Raw genomic sequence first — 25,000 nt, 5'->3', positions numbered from 1 at the left:
TTTTCATTTGTAAATTTATATAGATATGTTAATTTTCATAATCTAACGATAACGTCTTTGACGAGTAGCAATGAAGAGAGAGAGAGAGAGAGATAAGTTCGTGACAGTTTAATTAATTCATCTGAAATGTGCATGAATAAAATCAAATGATTAATCTGCCAATAATAATTAATAAATTAACAAACGTATTATTAAAATACCCCATTAAGATATTCCTTAAATCACGTATATTTATATGAATATATTTAATAATCAAATAATAGATTTATATAAATATATAATACGCGGATAAAATAATAATTTAGATTACTTATTTATTTATATTAATTTGTTATATATTTGATAATGGACTCATGTTAATAATTATTATCTACCTATGGGGGTCTCTTAAATATTCGAAATAAATGCGCTCACATACGTACGTATTAATTACGTACTTAAATACGTACACACACGTACACACACGTAAGATTATACGTGTAGGCGTGCACGTAGGATTACATATACATATATATATATATATCTTTCGTCCATCAATACATCGATTCTCTCATACTCGTGGAATTTCAACTTACGTATATAGTCAAACTAATTGAAATAATCCTAAAAGAATGCGAATAATGCGGGCAAGTGCATTGAATTGTATCGAGTAAGCGTGCGCATGATTACGATCGCATTGTCTAATACAATTCCAGTATACCTTGAATATTAAATACCCCGAATATACTCTCTCACATACATGCACTCTGCAATAAACCGGATTTTGCAAGGACGTATAGATTCATTTCCGATCATATACCAAGTAAATAACTTGTTTTTTTCTCTAAAGAAACCAAGAAAGAAAAACGGAGAGAGGACAAATATATTTTATAAAACATATTAATATAAATATTATTAATTTTTTTTTTTAATATAATCATGTGTTTAAATTTCATTTAGATTTAAATATATAAGAAAATTTTGCATTATTGTATAACATCGTAATCATGATTTGTAAAATTTGACCGATTATGATAAAAATTCATGTATACGTATATATAAATTGTTAATAAAAGTTTATAATTAAAAATGAATAATGTGTCGAGAGTGCGCTAAGTTAACGGCTTAATGACGATCGTTAACAATAGTGGTACAGTAGTGGGGAAAGGGAATTATTGATTATGCGACTCTTCTGGTTAGAGAGGGAACACATTCTCTTTCTTTCTATTTTTCTCTCTTTCTCTGTCTCTCTCTCTCTCTTTGGTTATGCGTCTCATTCATTTTATCTGTCGTTGGAAAAGGGCATATAAAAGTATAGAAAGACACCAAGAGGCACATTTCTAGCCTTTTTTTTTTTTCTTTCTTTTCCATTTTTTTTTTTTTTTTCTTTTTTTTTCTTTTTCTTCCGTAGAACGCGGTCAAGGTGTTCGCATACTTGCACTTGGTGATACATACTTCGATCTGCATAAAGAATTATCTGTAAGGTTTCCTTATCAAGGCAACTGAACTGATTAAGTTTGTCCGGTGATATCGTTTGTAGGAATAGTAACGTAACTCTATGCATTAATACAATTCAAATTGCATCAATGTTATGCACATATATATTAAAAGTATATCAAAAGTCATGAATTCAAAGAAAAAATGTTATAAGAGAAATGATTTTTCTCAATCACACAAATTTCTTTTATTTATAGTTATATATATATATATATATAATTTTCTCAATGTTTTCGAATTTATAACAGTGATTTATTTTTCATTAACGTTGACGTTATTTGAATATGTATCTAAAAGATATATGGGAGAGTAAATGTATTTTATATTTCATCAAATGTACAGAAAAATAATATGCAAATATAATAATTATTTGCTAACTTTGAAAATGTGAATTAAGCATTACGTAATAATTTTAGTTATTGTTTACTTTAAAATATGATTAATTGATCGTTGTTTTAATTAATTAGAAATATTTATATATTATCAATATATTCATATAACAATAAACTGAATTATTTATTTTCATCTAATATTTTCATTTTGTTTATTATATTAAATAAAATTTTGTATAAAAAGTATGTTACAGCAAAGAAATTATTAATAAATAAGGTTAAATGAAATCATGTATCCTTGTTAGCCATTTTGACGCCATCTTTCATATCTGACTCTAACTCTATCGGATCTATTGGATTCTTTATGGAACCGTTCACATAAAGGCTTCCGTTTTGAGTAATGAATCGGAAGACCCTTTTCCCATTGAAGCATGGTGAATGGTTAGGATGTACTCATATATATACTTAGAAGAAATAACACAAACCCACCACTGACACATCTTCTTCGTCATCACATTTTCTCACTAACTGAACTCAACTTAATCAAGTTTATCTTATCTTATATATTATATACAGGGTGTCTCAGCTGATCTAGGCTACCTAAATATTTTCTTTATTTTAAATGGATATTGAAAAGTGTATAAAATATATTTTTTGATTGGTTTTTATAAAGAATTACATCATGGAAAATTTACATAGATCGATTTATCGTAATCTTTGAATAACTAGGAACATTAAAAATATAATCAAATTGTTATACAAGAGATGATTTTTGTAATTGAAATTAATCGAAATATTTCTTACAACCTTTCTTTCATACCATTTATAAACAAAGAAAATATTAAGATTGATTCTTTTTAGTTCTACGAATGTTTAATATTTTAATATGATTAGAAAATATTTTCATTATTATTTTGATATAATTGCAAATATATTATTACTATTATTATTCTACCCTTAAAACGAGTGAAATGAAATTATTTCGTTATAAGAAGTTTTGTTTAACAAAATTCAATACAAGAATGTGCGTTTACTTTGACTTTAAAAATGAAAATAATGATTCAATATAAAAAGAACTGCAACACATTTTATGGATACGATAAACAATAAATGAGAAACAATTAATATCGATTAATTTACATTTTATCACAGTGTTGAAATAATTTCACCTAAGAGAGAACAAAAATTACATTAATTCCGATAAACGATCGACAGGATGGAAACTTTGTGTATCTTTTAAAAAGGACTCACTGAACCATTATCTTCGTAAGTAGGCTACAAAAAAAAAAAAAAGAGAGAAACAGAGAGAGAGAAAGAAGGACAAAGATGGTCTACTGTACTTGTTAGCAAGTCCTTTTTTACTTACTTTTCTTCTCTTTGTCGATACATCGATCGTTGCCTTGGAAATCCGTCGAACTTTTACAAAGACAGAAAAGTTTCTGTGACAATAAAAAAAAAAAAAGGAAGAAAGAGAGAGAGAGGGAAGCAAAAAATATAAAATTGATTGACAAGATAAAAAACTATTAAAACGATCGCTAAACATTTCTTTGAATTATTTGACGATATAACGAAATATTAATTTTAGTAATAAAATCGTAGTTAGATATTTAACAGATTTATTAACACGTTGTATATTACATTGTAATTTTTTTCATTTCTTTTATTTTTTTTTTTTCAATAAAGAATCACGTGCGCTACGCATTTATTTTACTGGAATGTTATCGATAATTTTTTATGGCATTTAACGTGTTAACATTGTTTGTAGTAAATCGATATATTTAATAAATTCGCTTACTAATTTTTTTATTAATTAAATAAATATTTTTTTAATTTATAATTTCTCTAGATATGTATTTTATTGAAAAGTTACATTTACGATTTTTTCACGAGCTCGTCTAAATAAACTTGCAATTTATTTTAATATATATCTTTGTAATCTGAAAGATAAATGATAAACCATTATTACTATTACTATTGTATTTTAATAATACTTACATACAATATATAATTAAATTTCAAGCAGAATCAAAATAATTAAAAAAGAAACCTACATAAATAAAAATAATCTTTATCTAATTATAATTTGATATTTAAAATATAATATAACATATAAACTTATAATAATTTAAAACAATAATAATTTGCCGAACTTATTAACAAATGATTAAAACTCGTTAAAAAAAAAAAATATCTACACGCAGATAATTCAATTTGTTCTTTATAAAATAATTCATTTAATTTTTCTTCAATAATACGAATAATCAAACTCTCCCTCTGTGTTCTTTTTTTTCTTCTAAATTTTATTCGTTCCTTTCTTGAATATAATAATAATGTTTATTATATTTTTCAATATTCTTCTTTCGTTAAGTACAAGAGTTTTCTTCTTTTTTTTTTTTTTTTCCCCACAACGGTACGCGCGCATTCAAAGTTTCACCATAATTGGCAATGTGCTCGGTGGGTGCTCTCTGGTTGCTTATGTTAAGAAAGTGCCACCACAAATTGGCACTTCGCCTGCTAAACGTCTAATTACAAACGTACAACGTACTCTTGATTACGCGAATCATCATTCGCGGGGGTTTTAAAGTCTCGTTAATTCAGTTTTACTCCGAGCGTAACTGTGAAAATCAACGAGTTCATTTTCGTAAAAGGAAAAAAAAGAAAGAAAGAGAGAAAGAGAGAGAGGGAATAAAAAAAAAAAAGATAAAGCATATTCGTGCTGTGAATTTAATGAAAAAAAAAAAAAAAAACAATTTTAAAAGAAATAAATTAAAAAAAAGAAAAAAAAAAAAAAGAGAGAAAAAAATACAGAGATGTGAAATAACGTTCGCGTTCAACACGTGTAATTTATTCTTGTTATCTTTTTTCTCAGACGAATTTTTTCTCATTTGACAAAATATGATTAAATGATAAAACCAACGGAATGTGACAAAAATGTTTTTATTATTTAACGTCGAATAGAAAAATAAATGTTAAGAAACAAGCGTGAAATAAATGTTCGTTACCTTTTTTTTTCTTCCATTTTATCTTTGAAATTATTTTCTCGAAATAATTTCTATGATTCAACAATCGAATTTTAATAATAGGATATTTTTTGTCTTATCATTGGATATATTATAAATCGAATAAAATAGATTAAACGCGAAGTGTATATAATTTGTCGAATAAATGTCATCGGTATTAATCAAGTTAAGTTAACCTCCTCCTCCTCCCCCTCCCCCCTGACAATGACGAAGAATTTAATCGTTACAAATTACATCTCATTCCTCTCAGTTCGTCATATCAATTTCAATAATTATACAAATATACGTAAGCCCCAGATTGATAACACTCTTATGGTTATATAATACAAATATATATCCAAGGATTATAATTATTATTCGACGATAATCTATTATTATCAATTCTCAGCATTAGTGATGAAAAAGCTTGTAGTCTGAAGTATCGCATGTTATCCTTTTAATTACTTATTCTACGGTTCTTAAAAAATTTACAGTTCATTAATTAAAGTGTAAGAATTCATTTTAACAAATAAGATAGAAAAAAAACTTTATCGATGATTTATAAATTTTATTAAATTTACCGTTAAAATTTTATTATATTTACCATTTTATTAATGATGACAACGAATCGGATATAATAAATATTATATCTTACACAGGTTTTATATACGTATTAATTTTTGTGTTTATTGATATAATTATTATATTTAATTAAAAATAATATATTATATAAATGTTTTATTTCTTATAAAAAAAAAGATTAAATAAAATAAACAATTAATTATAGATCAAGTAAGTTAATTAAAAAATAACCTCAAAAAACTGTGACTCGTTGTTTCAGGATCGGCGATAGAAAAATTATGCGAATGTGCTATGGAAGACAGTTTAGCCGACCGTGGCTCAGTTGTCAGAGCAGCAAGATGTCTTTTGGGTTCGGTTACGAGAGTCCTTTTATTAGCGGACATAGTCGTGGTGAAACAATTGCTTTTAGCGAAGGACAAGGTTGCCCGTAGCCTTGGACGTCTAGAAAGTGTCTCGAATTTCACGGAATTCGTTAAAGCGTTCAGCCAATTTGGTGCGGAAATGGTGGAATTGGCTCACCTTACTGGTGATCGTCAGGTAATTATTTGCAAAATATTTTTATCAGGAAAAAAAAAAAACAATCGTAACACGCTTGTTCGAAAATATGGATTGATTAATTGTTATTAATAATTTTTTATTAACACACGATCTAATATTAATAATTATATAAATTTTTGTCATTTTTTCACAACCGATGATTGTGAAGGATTACAAAAAAAAAAACAATAGGTTTGTTCAAGTATTGTTTAATGCGTGCCACGTGTACCACCGGTGGTACACCCTGATATATTTATTTAATACGTTAATATGTGTATGAAAAATAATAATTAAATAATTATATTTGAAACGATTCATTTCTATTGGATTATTTAGTTATAAGTATTTGTTGTTTTTTTTTTTATTTAAATTAATTATTTCGATAAGTTTCTTCCATCGTTATTAATTCATAGAATGACCTGAAAGACGAGAGACGAAGGGCTCAAATGGCCGCTGCCCGACAAGTTTTAGAAAGAAGCACGATGATGCTACTCACATCCAGCAAAACGTGCCTGAGACATCCTGAATGTCCTTCGGCGAGGGAGAATAGGGACACAGTTTTCTGTCAAATGCGAAGAGCGATGGATCTAATACATTACGTGGTCAAGGATGGTGTCCTCGATTGCAGTGAATCTCAATCTTATCCCAATTCTCAAGTGAGTAACTTTTTAATCAATAAATTATTCGATTGATTGGCCAATTATTTTTCTTTTTCAAATGCATATTTCAACAATTTTCCCCCTATTTTCTTTTATTTTTATATCTAAAAGACAAATCTTCAAGCACAGAATTATCCTACTTTTTCAATGAACAATTTTATTTTGATTATTTTATCCATATTTTTTTCTATACAAATATAATTTTGGTTCAATAAAATATTCGCGTTAGAATTTTATATCGAAATAAATATCACATTAGTATTTTTCACATTACTTATATATTGGATAACTCAATATTTCCATTATCATTCTTAAAAATATCTAACATGTCAAATAACAATTTTTGATAAATCTATTTACCTATAGAAAGAAAATAATAAAGTAATAAAATAGACAATTTTTCGTAATATCATTTCGATCATCATCATCATTATACTTTGAATCTAAATTGTATCATTCGATTTTTGTTTTATTTTTTTTTTACTAAATCACGAAACAAATCTAAGCTTCTATACAGATAATGTTATAACAGAAATGTGATATCGAGAAAATGTTTGTATCGCGTGATATATAAATCAAAAGTACCAACATATATATATATCTATCCATTCTATTGAAAGAAAAAGAAGAAGAAGAAAAAGAATTCGTGAGGATCGTTAAAAACAATGTCGAAGATAGAAAAATAAGGTCGAGAAAATGTGTTCTCTTTTCTCGTAACTTCGAAAATACGTTAGTTCGTTTTTATCTTACTGCATAAAGCTTACAGCCAAAAACATGACCTTTCAAAGTCTTCCAGTCGTGATGGCGCCTAAACTCTGACATAATTTCTCTCTTTCTTCTAAAAACAATATATACAGGGGGTGCCCTATAAATCACTTTATACTCAACTGAAATAATAAAAATACATTTTTGGCAATTATATAAAATAGTAGTAGCATCATTAGCCTATTTTCTAACAACACTATAATTTAGTATATTATACAAATAAAATAATAATGTTGATTTATTATTACATTAAAATGATGTTACTTGCATAAATCTATTATTAGAAAAAGAAACAAATAATTGCATTATTTTTCTCATTAAAAAAATGTTAAATTGAAATATTTATTATATTTAAATTTTGTCCCTGGAAATTAATATCTTGAAATGAAAAAAAAACAAATTATTATTGGTATATATATAATTCTATTAATAAACCAATATTTATTATTTTTAGCGATAAAGTAATTTTTGATATACACTCTATATATATATATATATTTATTTATTATATATATCATATGCACACGTATTTACGTACATAGGAAAGATAATAATTGATTTGGAACTGAAAAAGGGAATACTTTTACGCGGGTAATAAAGTTTATTGTAAATTACCGTGTGAAATGGTTGTCGTAAATAAACACATACATATGCATATCTATTATTCTTCTTCTTCTTCTTCTTCTTTCTCTTTTTCGTTGGTAGAAATGAGTTCGTGCCAAACAACAAGAAGGACAACGATAATAGGGAACGCGATGTGTTTGCGTTTTCTATCGTCTAGTAATTTCTACGTCGAGTTTCACTTGGTTTATTCAAATGGTTCTCTTGTAAATAAGAGAACCAAATGACTCGGCCGTCGGCCAACTTTCTTTAAGCTGTTTAACAATTCACTACCTATTTTACATCATTGTTCGACACTACAAGTTAAATTTCTAATATATTGCAACGTGCAATCCACTTTGCATCATTTTCATTTTAAACTTCGTTATTAACTAGTTAATATAAATTATATTTCTATTTTATTTAATCGTTAATTTTGTGCATATTAACATTTGAAATAACCACGTAAATTCTCTAAATTTATCTTATTGTTAATATAAATTAATCTCGTATTTATTAAAAAAAAAAAAAAACATTTCCTAATATTACAATTTTCAATATAATTTGCATATATATTTTTTTTTGTATTTTGAAACTAACAAATAAAATAAAAAAAATGAAAATTAAATATAATAATAAATTATGAAATTTATAATTATTCTGACATTTCTTTCTTTAATCTCTTATACTCTTGAATTATATAACATTATTAAACAATTTAACACGAAGTATTAAAACGAAAATTAAAAAAAAAAAATCATTTCGTAATATTCAATTACAATGAATGCCATTATCTCATTTATTTTTTGTTGTTGTTCTTTTTAATGAACGGTATCGATCTTTATCGTGATTGATAGAATCCACAGCAAGAAGATTGGGACAGTAGTACGGTGTGTTCTGCATTGAAATATTTTGAGAGGCTCGTTGAAACCACAAGGATGACCCTATTGGGACAAGGTTGTCGTGAAACACTGACATCAGCCCTCGACACAGTAGTGGAAAGGACCCAGGATTTCACTGACAGTGCTTACACGAGTCACGAACACCGTGAAAATATCCTTCTTCTATGCGATAGAGCGAAACTTGAGTTGAACACTCTTTTGCGGATCGGTAACAGTATGGTAAGGCTAAATTTTATTATAAACATTTGTATATGTTATTTAAAATATTAATAGAAAATATTTAAAAAAAAGTTTCATCCTATACTTTCTTTCATTTACTTTGTAATTTTATTTTTAAATAGTATCCTATAACAATTACTTTCCATACTATGTGAAATATTTAAAAATAATAATTCTTATTTTTTCTAAAATGATTATATACAAAGAAATATTTAAAAAACGATTGTCCCTTTATATTAGAAAATTAGAAATATTTCTAAACAGTTTGTGTATGATAAAAAGAGATTAAAAAAAGTATATTAAAAATCTCTCTCTCTCTCTCTCTCTCTTTGATTAATTAATTTCTATTGTTTTATTTTTGTTGTCTTTTTCTTTTCCTTTTTTTATCGTTAGAACTTCGAAGGAGGTGGATGTTCACCAAGCTCAGAGATGGAACAAGCAGTATTGGGTGTTCTTCGAGCTACTCGTGACCTTCGTCAACAGCTTACTACCACGACGATGGAACAAGCTGGTGACCTTGGACAGGTGACCAAAGCCGGTCAGGAATTAGTCTCGACAATTAGGAACCTTGCTTTGGCTAATGAAATCGACCGACTTCAAGAGAGCAGCGATAGGTTTCACGAGTACATCGAACATATTCTCGAAGTACGTGTAGAGCTTCGTAACATTTTTTTTTAATCATCTTCAAATAACTTTATCCTCCAAAGCGTGACTTGAACCTTACTTAAACGAACCCTTTTTATATACGCGATCACGATCTGGGATAATATTTGACAGGATTTTCAACAACGTAAATTTTTCTTTCCAACTTATTTTTTTTCTCATTGCATGTTTTCTTTTCTGTATTCTTTTTTTTTTTTTAAATCAATATTCCACACGAATATTATTATTTTCAATATTTCTTTCATTGTCTCTTTCTCTCTCTCTTTTTATCGATTTATTTATTGATAATATTTACACAAAATAAAACAAGAAATAAATTTATGATGATTTAAATTTATGATGATGCGTGTACGAAAATCTGATGATAACGCGAAGAAGAATAATTTTTTTTTGATCGTATTATATATTTACATATATTTTTGTACTTATTAAAAGTCAAATTATATTTATATATGCGTTAGATTTTGAAAAAAAAAATGTTGAAGAATTAAAAGAATCTAAGAATTAATTATGCATTAGTTACAACAATTAAGAGTTAAAGATAATAAATAGTTTAATTACCATGGATGTTTAATTACAAACATTTAGGTATGCAAACTCTTGAGACACGTCGCACTCTCGGAATCCTTACAAGTTTCGGCTAAGTTTACCGAAATCAACCTGAGAATTTACGGGCCTCAAGTGGTGACAGCTGCGCACACGTTAGCTAGGCATCCTACTAGTAAAATTGCTAAAGAAAATTTAGAAGGTATAGTTCTTACATTATTTTTACTTATGCACATAATTAAAAGACATTAAATCATTTAATTAACTTTGTTTTAATGTGTTCACAGTTTTTGCTGATATGTGGCAATGGTTGATGACCGACGTGACAACAGTTGCTAAAGACGTTTTGGAATTGAGTCAAAATCGACCGGAAAAACAGGTCTACATGTCATTGCCAAGACCAGGTGTAAGTTTTATTAAAAATCATATCAAATTTATTTTTCATTGACGAATATTAATAATGTGATTTTAACGAAATCCATATTCTAATCTTTTATTATTTATTTTTGTTTTTTCATCAAGAAAAAAAAAACACTATACTTGCAGTATAACTTTTTTTGGATTACATTGCAAGAATCTGATATAATATAACAAAACAAACTTTCTGAATTATCATCTAATTATACACGACTAATGTAAACTTGTGTTTTAAAATAATGAAATAATGCACACGTGTGTTATTTAACATCACACATAAATCTATCATAATAATATTACGAAAATTTTCAAGAGATATAGTATATATAATAATTTAACTGTGTGTGCATTAATTAAAATCTAATATGGAAATTAATTAAAATGACGCGTATTAGATTATCCAACAAAACTCGTAGACACAGAATTTTAATTTACCGAGACTTTTTCGAGATATATGACCTAAAAATAAAATTTAAAGTAAAAAAAAAAAAAAAAAAAAAAAGGAGAAATAATTATCGCGCCACGTGAAAAGGATTATATTTAATTTACATTTTATAAAAATAATAATTGTCAAAAATCTATCATATTATTTCGTATTTCATTTATTACACGCGAAATAGGTGATTTAATAATAAAAATTGAAAATGAAATATTTTGATAATCGACAGAAACACGGTACAACGAGTAAACCATTGAAACCAGTTAGACTGGACAGCGAGGAACAAGCAAAGATAGCGAAGGCTGGCCTTGAGATGAAGCTGATTACATCGGAGATGGATGCTGAGACGGAGAAATGGCAAGAGAGTGGTAGTGCACTAGAGGAGAACAACGACATCGTTAAACGTGCTAAGAATATGTCGTCCATGGCTTTCTCGATGTATCAATTTACAAGAGGGGAAGGTGCCCTTAAAACAACTCAGGATCTTTTCACTCAAGCTGAGTATTTTGCGGAGGAGGCGAATAGATTGTACAAGGTTGTGAGACAATTCAGTTATCAGGTACGTTTGCAGATTCATTATCGATACGATCGATCTCATTTATCGATCTATACATATATATATATATATACATTATATTATATATAAGTAATTACACATATCTATATTTCGATTGGAGTGACGTTTTAAACATGTTCCTTGACACGTGTGTGCGTCTTTGCGTGCGTGGGTGCGTGTATGTGTATTCTTATATTCACCTTATGTATAATATGTATATACAATGTATCTCTATATATATATACATATATTATATATATATATATAGATATATATGTATCGTTATATAAGATCCTATTATCAATGTTAATCGAGTATGAGTGGCGTGTATGCGTGCCCGCGCGCGTGTTATATTACCACCCCCCTCTTTTGTCTGAGCCCCCAGCCCCTCACCCTCTTCTTCTTTGTCTGAGTCCCCTTAATCTCCTCTAATTTATTCGATCATTCTTTTTACCATTCTATTACGGATTCAGTATTGGACTTGATTCCGAATTGTTTCGATATATCCTTGCTATATATATATAGATATACCTACCCTATATACATATATTTATTATTGATTATTATGATAATGATGATAATTATTATTGTTATTATTCCGAAAAAAAAAAATCTCTTTTTACCTTACACCTTACGCTATTGAGTTTCATTTTCTCGTAATCGCAATTATTCGTAGCCACGTCGAATCTTAATAAAAGCTTGTTCGTATCTTTGCGTTTGAATTAAATCTATTCGAAGATAATGAAATTATGAAAAATGAAAAAAAGTTTTTTGGGTACAATGATTCGAAGTGACTTCGATACGAGTTTATTAGCATTAGGTATGTTTGAATTAATACGTTTGCTGCCCTTACGAATCTCCTAGCTAGGCCAAGTATTGATAGTTCACCCGGTACCATTTTGATATCTCTATCTATCTATTTATCTATCTATCTATCTATCTATCTATCTTTTTTTTTTTTTTTTCATTTTTTATTTATACCATTTTTCTTTCTCTCTTCTATCTTTCTGTCGCTATTTATTGAAAAGAAATTAAACGAGAACGAACCTTGTAAAATGTTTTGTATTATAAGACCCCTTTTTTATAACTCCCCCTTCGTACTTGAATGCCATCCATCCAGGTAAATTTTTCTCTCTTTACTTTAGACCCTCGTTTTGGGGCTAATAGTTATCATACAATCAATCAAACAATCACCTTGTACAAATTCATTTCCATTACTTGCCTCGTGCATAAACCGCTAAATAAGTGATTTGCGAATTCATTATAATTCTATACCAATGTTGTTGGGTGTTGTTCTAACTTATAAATCAACACACGTGCATTTCATACATATCTACCTACCTATCAACAACAACAACAACAACAATAACAACGACAACAGCAACAACAATAACGACAACAACAAGAAAAAAGAATAAAAACACGTACACATATTATGCAAAACATGATCTATACTTGTCATGCAAACGTATGTACATAGACCTATGTATTATATCCATAGGAGAATTGTTGATTATGTTATTTTCTTGATTTTACTTTTAATATAATTATCCGTCTATTTATATTTGAATGATTTGAATGGTATTGAGAGAGAATCTCACCCATCCTATTACTTTGTTGTTATTTATTTATTTTATTATTTTTAACAAGATTGGCGTTTCGTCGAATCGCAATCACGTTAATCTTTTTGTTTTTTTTTTAAATAAATTCGAAAGAAAGTATAGAATAGAATTAATAAAAAAATATATATATATACGATATTTAATTGAATTATTAATCGATTAATTAGAAAAATATAAGAAAAGAAAAGAAACAAATATAAAATATTTGTGATCTAACACGTGTGCGTCGACGATTACAGCTATCTCTATTCTCGAAACAATTTTCTTTCTCATATTTTGATATCTAACTTGTACACACATGTTACTATGATTATGATTTTGTTGGTAAATTAACTTTATGTACATACATTTACCACTTTTTGTGTACGATTAGTAAGGTGTGTTTTAGATGCTACGGGAATGCTTCCGTCTCTGGACGACGTCTATGTGCATTGTGGTCCCCCTCCTTCCACTATCTGGGGCATGAGTATTATGTCTCAAAATTTTTGCCAGCTTCCGAAAATCTCAATATTCCACGTGATATTCCAAATTTTTGTTCTTTTCTCAAAGCGATATATTTATATATCCATATATGCGGACGAGATCAAACATTTATAATTTCATTTGATTTTTTATTTGATTTGATTTTATTTCGGTTTCATCTTTGAAGAAAATTTTTTACTAAGTAGATACATTTCAAACGTATTTAGACGATTAGAAAATTAGAACTATTCTCGTCTGCATGATTGCTTTGAGATTAATAATAATAATTCATAGTAACATACTGAAAACGCGGTATAACGTTGAATAATTAGAAAAATAAAAATTAATAAAATAAATGTAAATAATATTAATAATATACTATCGAGAAGCTTGCGAAAATAAAAAGGTCTGTACTAATTCACTGTCATTCACATATTCATACTAATCTTTTTTCTCTCAAATGATTTTTAATAGTTTTACGTTTAAAAGTTGTGCATTGTGTTCCATTAGGACCGATAGATGACACACGGTCATTTCTTTCACATCTTAGCTGCATATTTATATACATATATACATATCTATATATTTATGTTGTATGTATGTTATAGTTATAAATCGTGAAGGAAAAATATATAATATTATTATATTAAAGATATTTCATTTAAATTGTATGTGTACTATATTATGCATAAACTATAACATATATGCATACATACATATATATATATATATATCTCTATACACATATTGATATGTATATTCGTATCACGAAATAAATATATATTATATCGATAGTCTTTATTAACAACGAACTATACGAAAATATAGAATCAAGCATTGCTTGAATAATATTCGATGATTATAGCGCTATATACATAAATATATAATTTACATTCACGCAAAGCAAACGCGTTCACAATTTTCAACGATCGTTAATAAAAACAAATTTAGCAAAATTCTCATTAAAAAAATTTAAAAAAAAAGAGAAATAAATAATTTCATCGAAAGATTACTCTCTTGTTGTTTGAGATAATTAAAAATATATAAAATTATTTGGGTTATATGTATACATTTTAAATTTTTGCATATTATATGATTTTTGTTATTTTCCAAAAAAAATATTATATATTCAGATGCAAAAAAGAAAAAAAAAAGGGCGTTATTTTATTTCGTTGCAATTAATGCCGATTATTTATTATTATACCATTGTTAATATCGATCGTAAAAAATTGAATGTCGATTAGAATGAGTTTGCTTTGCGAGAGTAAATATGGCATAAATTTTTATACGATATTGCATGGGCGCAGGTACCGGGTGGACCGCACAAGAAAGAACTCTTAGAAAATCTGGATCGAGTGCCAACATACGTGCAGCAGTTGCAATTCACCGTGAAGAACCCAACCGTCGGTAAAGCGGCGACTTTTACCAAAGTCGACAACGTTATACAAGAGACAAAGAATTTGATGAACGTGATATCGAAGGTGGTCACTACGTGCTTCGTCTGCGCCACAAAGGTGAGACCAACAACGAACAATAGATCGTTTATCCAAAATCTTTCCCAATTTTTTTTCTTCTTCCAACAAACATTTTTTTTTACGCTCGGGGAATATAATATGCAGCCAAATTGTTTTTTTGTTTTCATTCACAAATCCTTGGATTTTTCTTTTTCTCGTTTTTATTTTTCAAAGAAACACTTCGAAATTTCGCAAAAATCCCTTCATCACTTCTTCTTTCTATTACTTTTTTTTTTTTTATAGATTGTTATCATTTTGGTTGTTGTTGTTATTATTATTAATTTATCTCACTCTCAGCTCGCGGTAGATTTTGATTTTTCATTTTTATCGCTCAGTCGCAACGCAATGTTTTATCAAATATATTTTGTCATTTGCAATTTAATTTTTATATCCTTCAAAAATATATAACGTTAAAAGTTGATTTTCTTCGAAGAAGTTTTCCTACATTTTTTTTTTGTTTTTCTCTAAAATTTATCCCAGGATATTTTTGATAATCGTGGATTACGATAAAAAGAAGAGTGAGAAAACAATATTGCAATATTCTATATCATTATATATTAGTTCATGTTAACGTTTATTCGTCGATCAGCATAACATCAACATGCCGCAGTTCGTGGATTTGAATCCAACACCGATGCCAGGGCAAAACGAAGAGGATTGCTTATATCCGATCAGTCCACAATTACTTCCGTCTTCTTCACCATACGTTCAACCACATCCATTGACCACAGCACAGTTCCATAATATCCTTCGTACTAGTCTAAACCTTTCAACATTCAATCCTTATTTTAACATGGCTCCAACTACTACGAATACAACAACTACGACTAATACGACAAACACGAGAACTTCGACAACTAACAACAATCCTAACAAAAGTTCAACATCCTTCGTTCATCCCTCGGTCCTACCATTCTCAACAAATAATCCAACAAACGGGCCACAACAGCAACCATATTCTCTTCAAAATCTCCACCTATTGCAATTGCAATTGCACCAGGCGCAGCTGCAACAACTGAGATATGCCAGTCTACCAAGATAACAACATGAGACGAACTGTCGTAAAACGATACGAGTATTCTTCACGAGTTTTTCACATTTTCCTACGTGTGAAAATGAAAGAAAGAGAGACAGAAAACTTCTCGTGTATTTCGTATCACCAAAGGTTCGACCTTACGTTTTTAATTTTTTTTTCTTTCTATTTTACATCCTTTTAACCCCCCTTTTTTTCTCTCTCTCTCTCAAAGCTTCGCTTAATATATACAACATTTGATGTAATTTAATTTTTCGTTAATTAATTTATTTATTGTGATCCCTGCCCCCCTTTAACTTTTTATTTTTTATAATTAGCCTACGTTTAACGTGCTCATCCTTTTAGCTTTGGCTTGTTAAATATTATTTAATTTTTCTCTTAATCTCGTTTGACTATTTTTTAATGTAATCTAATACGTATTTCTCAGCTTCGACTAATCAGGATGGGGGACAAGCAAGTGGGAGATGGATAATACACAATGGGGAAATATATTAATATTAATATTCATTTATATAAATTATTAATCAATTAATTTCAGATATTTTTTTAATTAGGAATGCCAACACTATTGCGATCTTTTCTAAACACACTTTAATGCTTCTTTATCGAGATCGGATATTACTATATATATTATCGAAATATAATATATTTTTCTTCATTTGTTTAAAAACAATTTCGTAATATGTGATCTCGGTTTAACCAATTCGCTTTTTTCTCTATTTCTATTTTATCCTTATTAAACAGTGAGAGTAAGTAAATTGATTTTGATCGAAGAGAAATAAAACAAAAAAAAAAAAGAAATAAAAATATACACAAATAAATATGAAAAATAATATATTCAAGGGGGAACCGGAAAGTAATGTCTCATTTCCGCGCATGTCAATATTCGTTTATGATTTATCATCAGTTCATTGCATACATTAAAGCCGTGTTTGAATTTGATGTATACAAAAAAAAACGATATTAATTTCCGGTTCCCCAAATAAAGTTGGCAACTAAGTTCCCGTCGTTTCTTTTTCTTAAATCTTAAATAACATTCAATTTTTAATTTTTATCGAAAAATAAAGTTTCAACAAAATTTCAACCCCTATATCAGTAGTAAGTCACGTGAAAAGGTGACAAACAGTAATTCATACCTGCTGGTCATAAGTTACATGAGTGGTGACAAGACAAAAATTAAATAATAAATAATCTCATATATATTTGTAGTACTTCTTCTTCTTCAAAAAAAAAAAAAAAGAAATAAATAAATAATTACTAATTAAATTAATAACGTTATTCCTACAATACCGAAAAATGTTGTTGCATATTTACTTAAACCGGTTACAATTTAATGAGAATCAAGCCCACCATATCAAAAAATAAGGGTTACAAAAAATACTTCGGGAATTTAATTACCAACCCAATACATAATAATAAATAATAAATAAAAAAATTAAAAAAACATACAATAAGAACAAAAGAAGAGTAGGAAGACTAAGAAGACAAAATTGGAATATAATTTCAGTACAACCTGGATTTCCGAGGTCTGTCGGCGCGTGGGGCTGGCGGCTCGCCGTACAGGGGCGGAGAGGGTGGAAGCGGTGATGGGGAAGGTGGAGGTGTTGGTGCCGACGGCAGCAAGGCGGGCTCCGCCCCCGGCAGCGATCCGTCTGTCTGACAGTTTGGGATGGCCCGACGGGCCAAGGGGGACGCTCGCCGCACCCGGGTCTCCTTTCTGCTTTTTTAGGAAGAGCCTCGCCTGCCCCACAGTGGAACGTACACGTCGATGATGACTACTACTACTACTACTACTACTACTACTACTACAACATCATCATCATCAACAAGAACAAGAACAAGAACAACTACTACAACAACTACTACAACTACAACTACAACAATCAATATATCACATTACTATATCGATCTCATTAGGATCATTATTGTCAACGTCATTAGTATTACCATTGTCATCATCATCATCATCATTATTATTATCATCATCGATCGTGTACGTACACAAATCTTCTTCTATCATCACGAGCTTGCCTCTCTCGGTCCGATTCCAATCGCACCACCCACTCACCCTCCATCTTACAAAATATTCCATCGTTATATTTCTTTTATTTATTATTATCTCTTTGAATACTATTAACTCTATTAAACACTATTAACTAAATATATTCATAATATTTATTCTCACATATCTCTCAATATCCCCATCTCCTCGTTAAATCCAAATATCTATCTATCTATCGTGTTTAATCGTTTAAACAACCTCTAACACCCATAATTAACATCAACGTCATCGTCATTCTCACTTCTTGTCGATCGATATTCAATCGAACCATATTTATATCTTATTCTAATCCACACGTATTATCCCATAACTATTCCCCTTGACACATCTTATATAGATTTTTGAAAATCATATCATGCATTATCAACAACACACACACACACCTACATACACATACACGTACACGCACACACACATAAAACTCGTTTGAATTTTATTATTAATACTAATAAATTAATTCGAATTTCTCTCGAGTAATACAAATGATGGGATGATGGATGGTTCATATCGATCATACTGAATTCATTCGCGTTTTCGCACGATTTACACATACTCGAGGCATACTCGTGATATTTTTCATCTAACCAAATCGAAAAATGATTTGTCAATATTTGTTAATATCACGTATGAATTATCTCTCGAGAATTATAATATATTTCTATATAATATAAATAAAAAAAAACACGACGTGTACGTTCCATTCATCACTCGCGAATGCTTTTACGAACATCGAAAGAACAACAACAACAACAACAACAACAAAAGCAAAAAAAAGCATAATATTCGATCACGAATCACGTCAATGCGTAAAATGATTAATCAAGGCTAGGAAAAGGGAAAGAAAGAAAGAAAGAGAGAGAGCAAAAAAAAAGAAAGAAAGAAAGAGAAAGAAAAAGATTGCTAATTAACAATCGCACGCAAAAAGGGCACGCTAGCTAAAATGCAAGAGCCAGCGCACGCACGCAAGGCACGCACGATTATTATCGTCATTTAATTCTGCTCCGTTAGTAATTAACACGTGTGAAACCCTCGTCGAATAAATAATATCGCATGGAGTTCGGCTGATCGATTTAATGAGCTCTCATAATGCCGCATATAATAAATATATAATACGTAGATCTTTTTCTAATAACGAACTTTTTCAAACAAATCGAATCCGATCGATTGATTATTATCTCTCGTATTTAAATATATAAATATAATTATATAAATAGGTATTTTACATAAAATACACATAGGTATTACGTACGATACGTTAAAGTTATACGAGTGGGGGGGGGGAAGGGAAGGAAAGGGGGAGGGGGAGGGGATAAAGAAAAAGGAATTTAGTAAAAGTGTGTGAAAGAAAGAAAGAAAGTAAGTGAAAGAGAGAAATAAATATACGTTCATGTTCTCGTAAACTCATCTACGTGGGAGGATAACAAAGAGACATAATTTTCCAAAAAACAAAAACAAAAAAAAAAAGCAAAAACCACACGCGCACGAAGATGAGAAAAGATGATAATGTACGTCGCACAAAAAGTTACAGTTAAAAACGGGAGAGAATGCGTTATTAATTGAAAGAATTCAAACGAGAAATAAAAAGAAAAGAAAAGAAAAAAATGACGATGATTTTAATAACGAAAACACAAGTAAAATAATAATAATAATAATAAATAAATAATATAATAAACGTTCTTCCAAAGCCGAGAAGTTGGTGCAACGACAATAATTAACAGCGTCGATATGGAGTGCCTTTTTTTGGGTGTGAGAATAGAGGCTGACTTCCACTTCCATAGTTACGCCAACTTCGGTTTATGAGAAAGTGTATATGTGTTTTGTGTTTGCGCGTGTCTGTGTTTATGTATGCGTGTTGTGTTATTAGACTCGTTTTAGCCGAGATGTGATTAGAAAGAATAAAAATTTAAAATGAGAAGGATGGGATGATATATTTTCCTTTTCTAAATATATATATATATATATATATATGAAAAATATAAAAGAAGAGGAAAAGAAAAAAAATAGGTATCGTTGTTAAGTTAACTTTAACGTATCGTGCAAACGCCATTTTTTTCTTCGAGGCTGTATACGCTTTTTCGAAACAGCAGGTGCCAAAGAAAGAAAGAAAGAAAGAAAGAGAGAGAGAAAGAAAGAAAGAGAGAGTGAAAGTAAAGTAAATGAAATACAGTAATGAAAGTTCGTGCGAATTATGACACGCGTTTTTTATAACGATTATTATAATAAAAAGAATCATCTGAAGAGAAGAGTATAAAACTATGAACAATTTGGAAGAAACGTTTTTGTTCATTCGTTTTTAATTTTCGCATAAGATTTGAAATGTGAACAAATATGAGAATATATTTTTATTCTCAAAATTAATTCAGATTGATAAAAAAGAAAATCGTATTCGCTCGACCTTTCAAATGTAATAGTTTTTCTTCTAGGTTTTTTTTTTTTGTTTTATTTTGTTTTGTTTTATTTTCTTAATTTAAAGGATCAAACGATGCTTCTTAATAAATATGCTTGCGTTGGATGAATTAAATAAATGGTTAGTGCGCTAAATTAGCTCTAAACGCGAAAATAATAATAATTATTATAATAATAATAATAATTATTATTATTATAATAATAATAATAGGAATGAAACAAACCAAAATTTTGTCTTGAAGTGAAAAAGAGATAGATAGATAGAAAGAAAAGAAAAGAATAATATTGTAGGAAAAAGGATTATATCAGAGTGGGGCAGGAAGTGGATCATTGAAGGTGACCTGGGGGCGGCAGCAGGGCGGTCAGGGACGTACTTTGTGGCAAAGATCAAAGCCCTTTTTGTTTTTTTTTTGCGAAAAACACCACCCGAGATATCTCTCTTTCTAATCGTGTATACCTAAATATTAATTTATGTACGTGTTAACACGTATATGTAATTTCACATACATATACCATATTATACCGTACACATAATTATACATATATATATATATATATATATGTATGTATATATATATATATACATATTAAATAATAAACTCGACTATATTTTCTCTCCAGAATAAAAAAAAAAAAATAAAACATTAACAATAACGTTTATATATTATACGTTGATAAATGAAATGTCGAGCGTTCGTGCGTTATTCCCTAATTAAGAGAATTTTCATAACAAGAAAGAAATGTATAATTTAAGAAACAGGACGATAATTATTTAAATGTTGAAAAAAAAGAAAAAGAAGGAAAAAGCAGAAGTAAAATGTGACAAATGTATGAAAAATCGAAATTCAATATCTCGATTATATGTAACAAAACAAAGAAGACTATAAAAATAGAGACAAACCGACTATAATATAAAAACAAATACATAAATAAATACATACTTAAAAATACGTATCCTTCGTATTTCGCGAAATTAGAAATTGATCGTAATTAATAAGATCATTTTCTAAGCATATTAAGCTTTTCTCTCGCGATAGTAAGTATGTAGTGCGTTTTTTAAAAACGATGAAATGAATGTAAAAGATGAATGAAAGAAAGAAAGAAAGAAAAAAGAGATCCTCATGAGTTCCTAAAATGTAAAAAAAAAAAAAATTAAAAAAAAGAAAAAAAAAACAACATAATAATGTGTAGTTCGACAAAGAGATGAGTAAAATACTCGGACACGTTAATATACATACATATATATATATATTCCTTTCTTTTTTTTTTAATTTTTTACAGTCGCTTTGAAAAAAAAAAAATAAATACCGTAAAAATTATTCTCCACTACGTTCTTATATTTATTTATTGTTAATATTTCAAACGTAGCTTATTTAACCATCGTTTTATTATTATAATATATTATATGTTTTTTTTTTTTCACTAACACAATAATTATCAGTCAGTGAAATACAAAGAAAAAAAAATAAAGAAAAAAAAAAAGAACAAAAAGAAATGAATAAAAAAAATGCGAGTATTTTACTCACTAGATTAATTAATAACGAGCGTTGGAACTTTAGCGCTAAACGAATTACAAAACGCATAAGAGAAAGAAACAGAGAGATTGAAAGAGAGAAATAGAGAGAGAGAGAGATTGATATTAAGAGAGAGAGAGAGAGGAAAACACTCTTTGTGAATCTCGTGCGCGTTAACCTCGCAGAATGTAATTCGAAAAATTGTATAACTTGTATAACGCGTTTGTACAAAACTCTGTATTATATTTGATCGCAAACTTGTAACAGGCTAAATAGGGATCTCCGATTATATATACTGTGTAAAATTAAGTGCTATCATTTTTTATTATTATTATTATTATTATATTTTTGTTTGTTAGTCATATACATATATATATATATATATATGTGTATGTTATATGTATGCATATATAACCAATAACGCTGCACAAAAATATTTTGTAAGACGAGGGACTTTCTCGGCAGTGAAAAATATATCGTGATCGTTTTTTCAAAATGATCGCGATTGTTTAATTTATTGTTATTATGTTGAAATATCACGTGACACACGGGTACGAATGGAGAAAAAATGGATAGAAAATTAATTAGAAATAATACGAGATAGTGAATTATTAGAATGAAAATAACAATAGAACAATATAATTTGTCTCCATTCGAAACAAACTTTGATTTTTATTACATTGATTTATTTAAATATCGTAATGTTGTTTTTTTTTTTTTTATATCGAAGGTAGGGTGGTAGTTTTTTGAAATATTTGAAAAATTAATCGTTCTTATATTCCTGATCCGGGATTGTTTATAATTATACCGATAAAGATGATAAAAGGAGATGACTCTATGATAACTTTAAAAAACAAAAGAATAAACGCGTTAGAGAAATACAATTTGCGTTTGGTATTTCGTGTATTACACGCATAGATATAACGTACGATACTTAAATAAATAAAAATAAAAAACAAAAAAAAGAACTAAATATAAATATGTAACATCGGGGAAAAAAAAAAGATCGATCGGTAATGAAAATTTTGAGACAAATTTAATTATGATAAATCGACACATACGAAGGAAGACCTCCTACCATACACGCATACACGTAAAGAGATTAAAGAAGAGACGATAAACAATTAATAAATAATAATCTCTCATCTAAACGTGGTAATTTCGTTAATATTAACATTACACTACTATAGAAATATATAATACATGTATGTATAATTATTTACTTACGTGTAAAGACTCGAACGTGAAAAACCGAATAATCATTTTTACGAATATGTGAAAAAATCACTTAGAAAAAACACAAAATCGTCTCTCTGTGTAGTGATTTTTATTAGAAAAAAAAAAAGAAAATAAAAATAAAAAGAAGCCAAGAGAGTTAATCGTGAAAAATCGTGTATTTTACCCGATAATTATTCGCGGTATATGATTCTACCTCAAAGTAAAGAAAGAAGAAGAAAAAAGTTAAACGCGTCGTTTTAAAAACTCTCGTCGTGACGTCATGACGCCATAAAAATTCTTAACGATTTGCACGAAGTCGTTTGATTGTCGTTAAAATGCATAACCGAGGGACACTCTAATACTTGCACAAATCAATTTACATTTTTATTTGATATTTTTTACATTCTTCTTAATTTATTATATATTAATTTTTACACATACGTGTTTATTATTTGTATGGAAATTATTTTATAATTTTTAATAATTCGTATATATATATATATATATTCAAATATTTCTATACGTTAAATTACATATTTTATTATTATCGTTATGATTTTTGTGTTTATCTATAAAAAATAACAATCGATAAAATTTTGATCTTCAAACCCTCTTGAAAAGAAACAAACTAAAATATAAAAATGGAAAGTTCGAACTCTCTTACTTAAAAAAATAATAAAATATAAAAATTACCAAAAAAACCAAAAAAATAATATAATAACAAATAAACAAACAAACAAACAAACAAACAAACCATAAAGTGCGTTTAAACGAAATTAAACATTCATTCTCGATTCAAATAGATGTAAGTAAAATTCAACTCGACGCTTTACCTATTCAAAATCAGAGAATTTAAAAAAAAAAGTGCTATCTCAATGGTTACGCTTATTACTCCATTGTAAAATACAATCGTTTAAAATAAACAGAAAAGAAATCAACCAAAATTCCATAGGCAGACGAGTTAAATTATATACATATGAATATTAAATAATTAACAACATGTTTTTTCTCGCTTCTCGGTGTTCGCGCGTATGGTAATAAAAAAAAATGTCTGTTTCATTTCTAATATTTATTAGTTCGAGACAATCACATTTCGGTCAACGTCTAATTTCGTCCTAAAACGTGTGAATAAATATATGTATGTATATATATTATATATGTATATTTTAAATGGTGATAAAAGACATCAAACTTTTTTCAGTATCCACAATAAAACATTGCATGTATGTACTAATGATAATAACAAGTACATTTTTCGAATTAGAATTTCATATGACATTTTCTAAACTGGCTATACTTTTGCATATGTGTTATTACAAACATTGCAAAGATGTTAAATAATACACATAATAATTTTTGCTAATTAGGAAATTATTAAATTACAAATTTTCTCAAATATCTTGTCTAATAATTCTTCCATAATACAATATCTAGATTTCAATGTAATATTTATATAAATATTAATATAAAGATACAC

The 25,000-nt window shown here is 28.4% G+C and overlaps 1 protein-coding gene across 3 annotated transcripts in view; it reads left to right on the top strand.

Moving 5' to 3' along the window:
• The window catches only part of LOC106784780 (alpha-catulin), a 79,638-nt gene extending 60,356 nt beyond the window's left edge, over positions 1 to 19,282 (top strand). Inside the window, exons 3-12 of one of the 3 annotated variants that reach the window (XM_014744645.1) lie at positions 5,649 to 5,926; positions 6,340 to 6,582; positions 8,808 to 9,071; positions 9,465 to 9,716; positions 10,323 to 10,482; positions 10,568 to 10,686; positions 11,366 to 11,695; positions 15,084 to 15,290; positions 15,880 to 16,455; positions 17,831 to 17,917. In XM_014744645.1, coding sequence (XP_014600131.1) covers positions 5,649 to 5,926; positions 6,340 to 6,582; positions 8,808 to 9,071; positions 9,465 to 9,716; positions 10,323 to 10,482; positions 10,568 to 10,686; positions 11,366 to 11,695; positions 15,084 to 15,290; positions 15,880 to 16,332 — 2,306 coding nt within the window. In that variant the 3' untranslated portion in view covers positions 16,333 to 16,455; positions 17,831 to 17,917. Of the gene's footprint in view, positions 1 to 5,648; positions 5,927 to 6,339; positions 6,583 to 8,807; positions 9,072 to 9,464; positions 9,717 to 10,322; positions 10,483 to 10,567; positions 10,687 to 11,365; positions 11,696 to 15,083; positions 15,291 to 15,879; positions 16,456 to 17,830 lie in introns of all 3 variants that reach the window. The other 2 variants (XM_014744647.1, XM_014744646.1) reach the window with 2 other exon arrangements.
• Positions 19,283 to 25,000: the final 5,718 nt, after the last annotated feature.

Source organism: Polistes canadensis, unplaced genomic scaffold, assembly GCF_001313835.1.
Source record: "Polistes canadensis isolate GaletaPanama2010 unplaced genomic scaffold, ASM131383v1 scaffold_40, whole genome shotgun sequence".
Taxonomy (NCBI): Eukaryota; Metazoa; Arthropoda; class Insecta; order Hymenoptera; family Vespidae; genus Polistes; species Polistes canadensis.
Note: the sequence above shows the minus strand (reverse complement) of the source record. Positions and strands in the feature narration are given on the sequence as shown.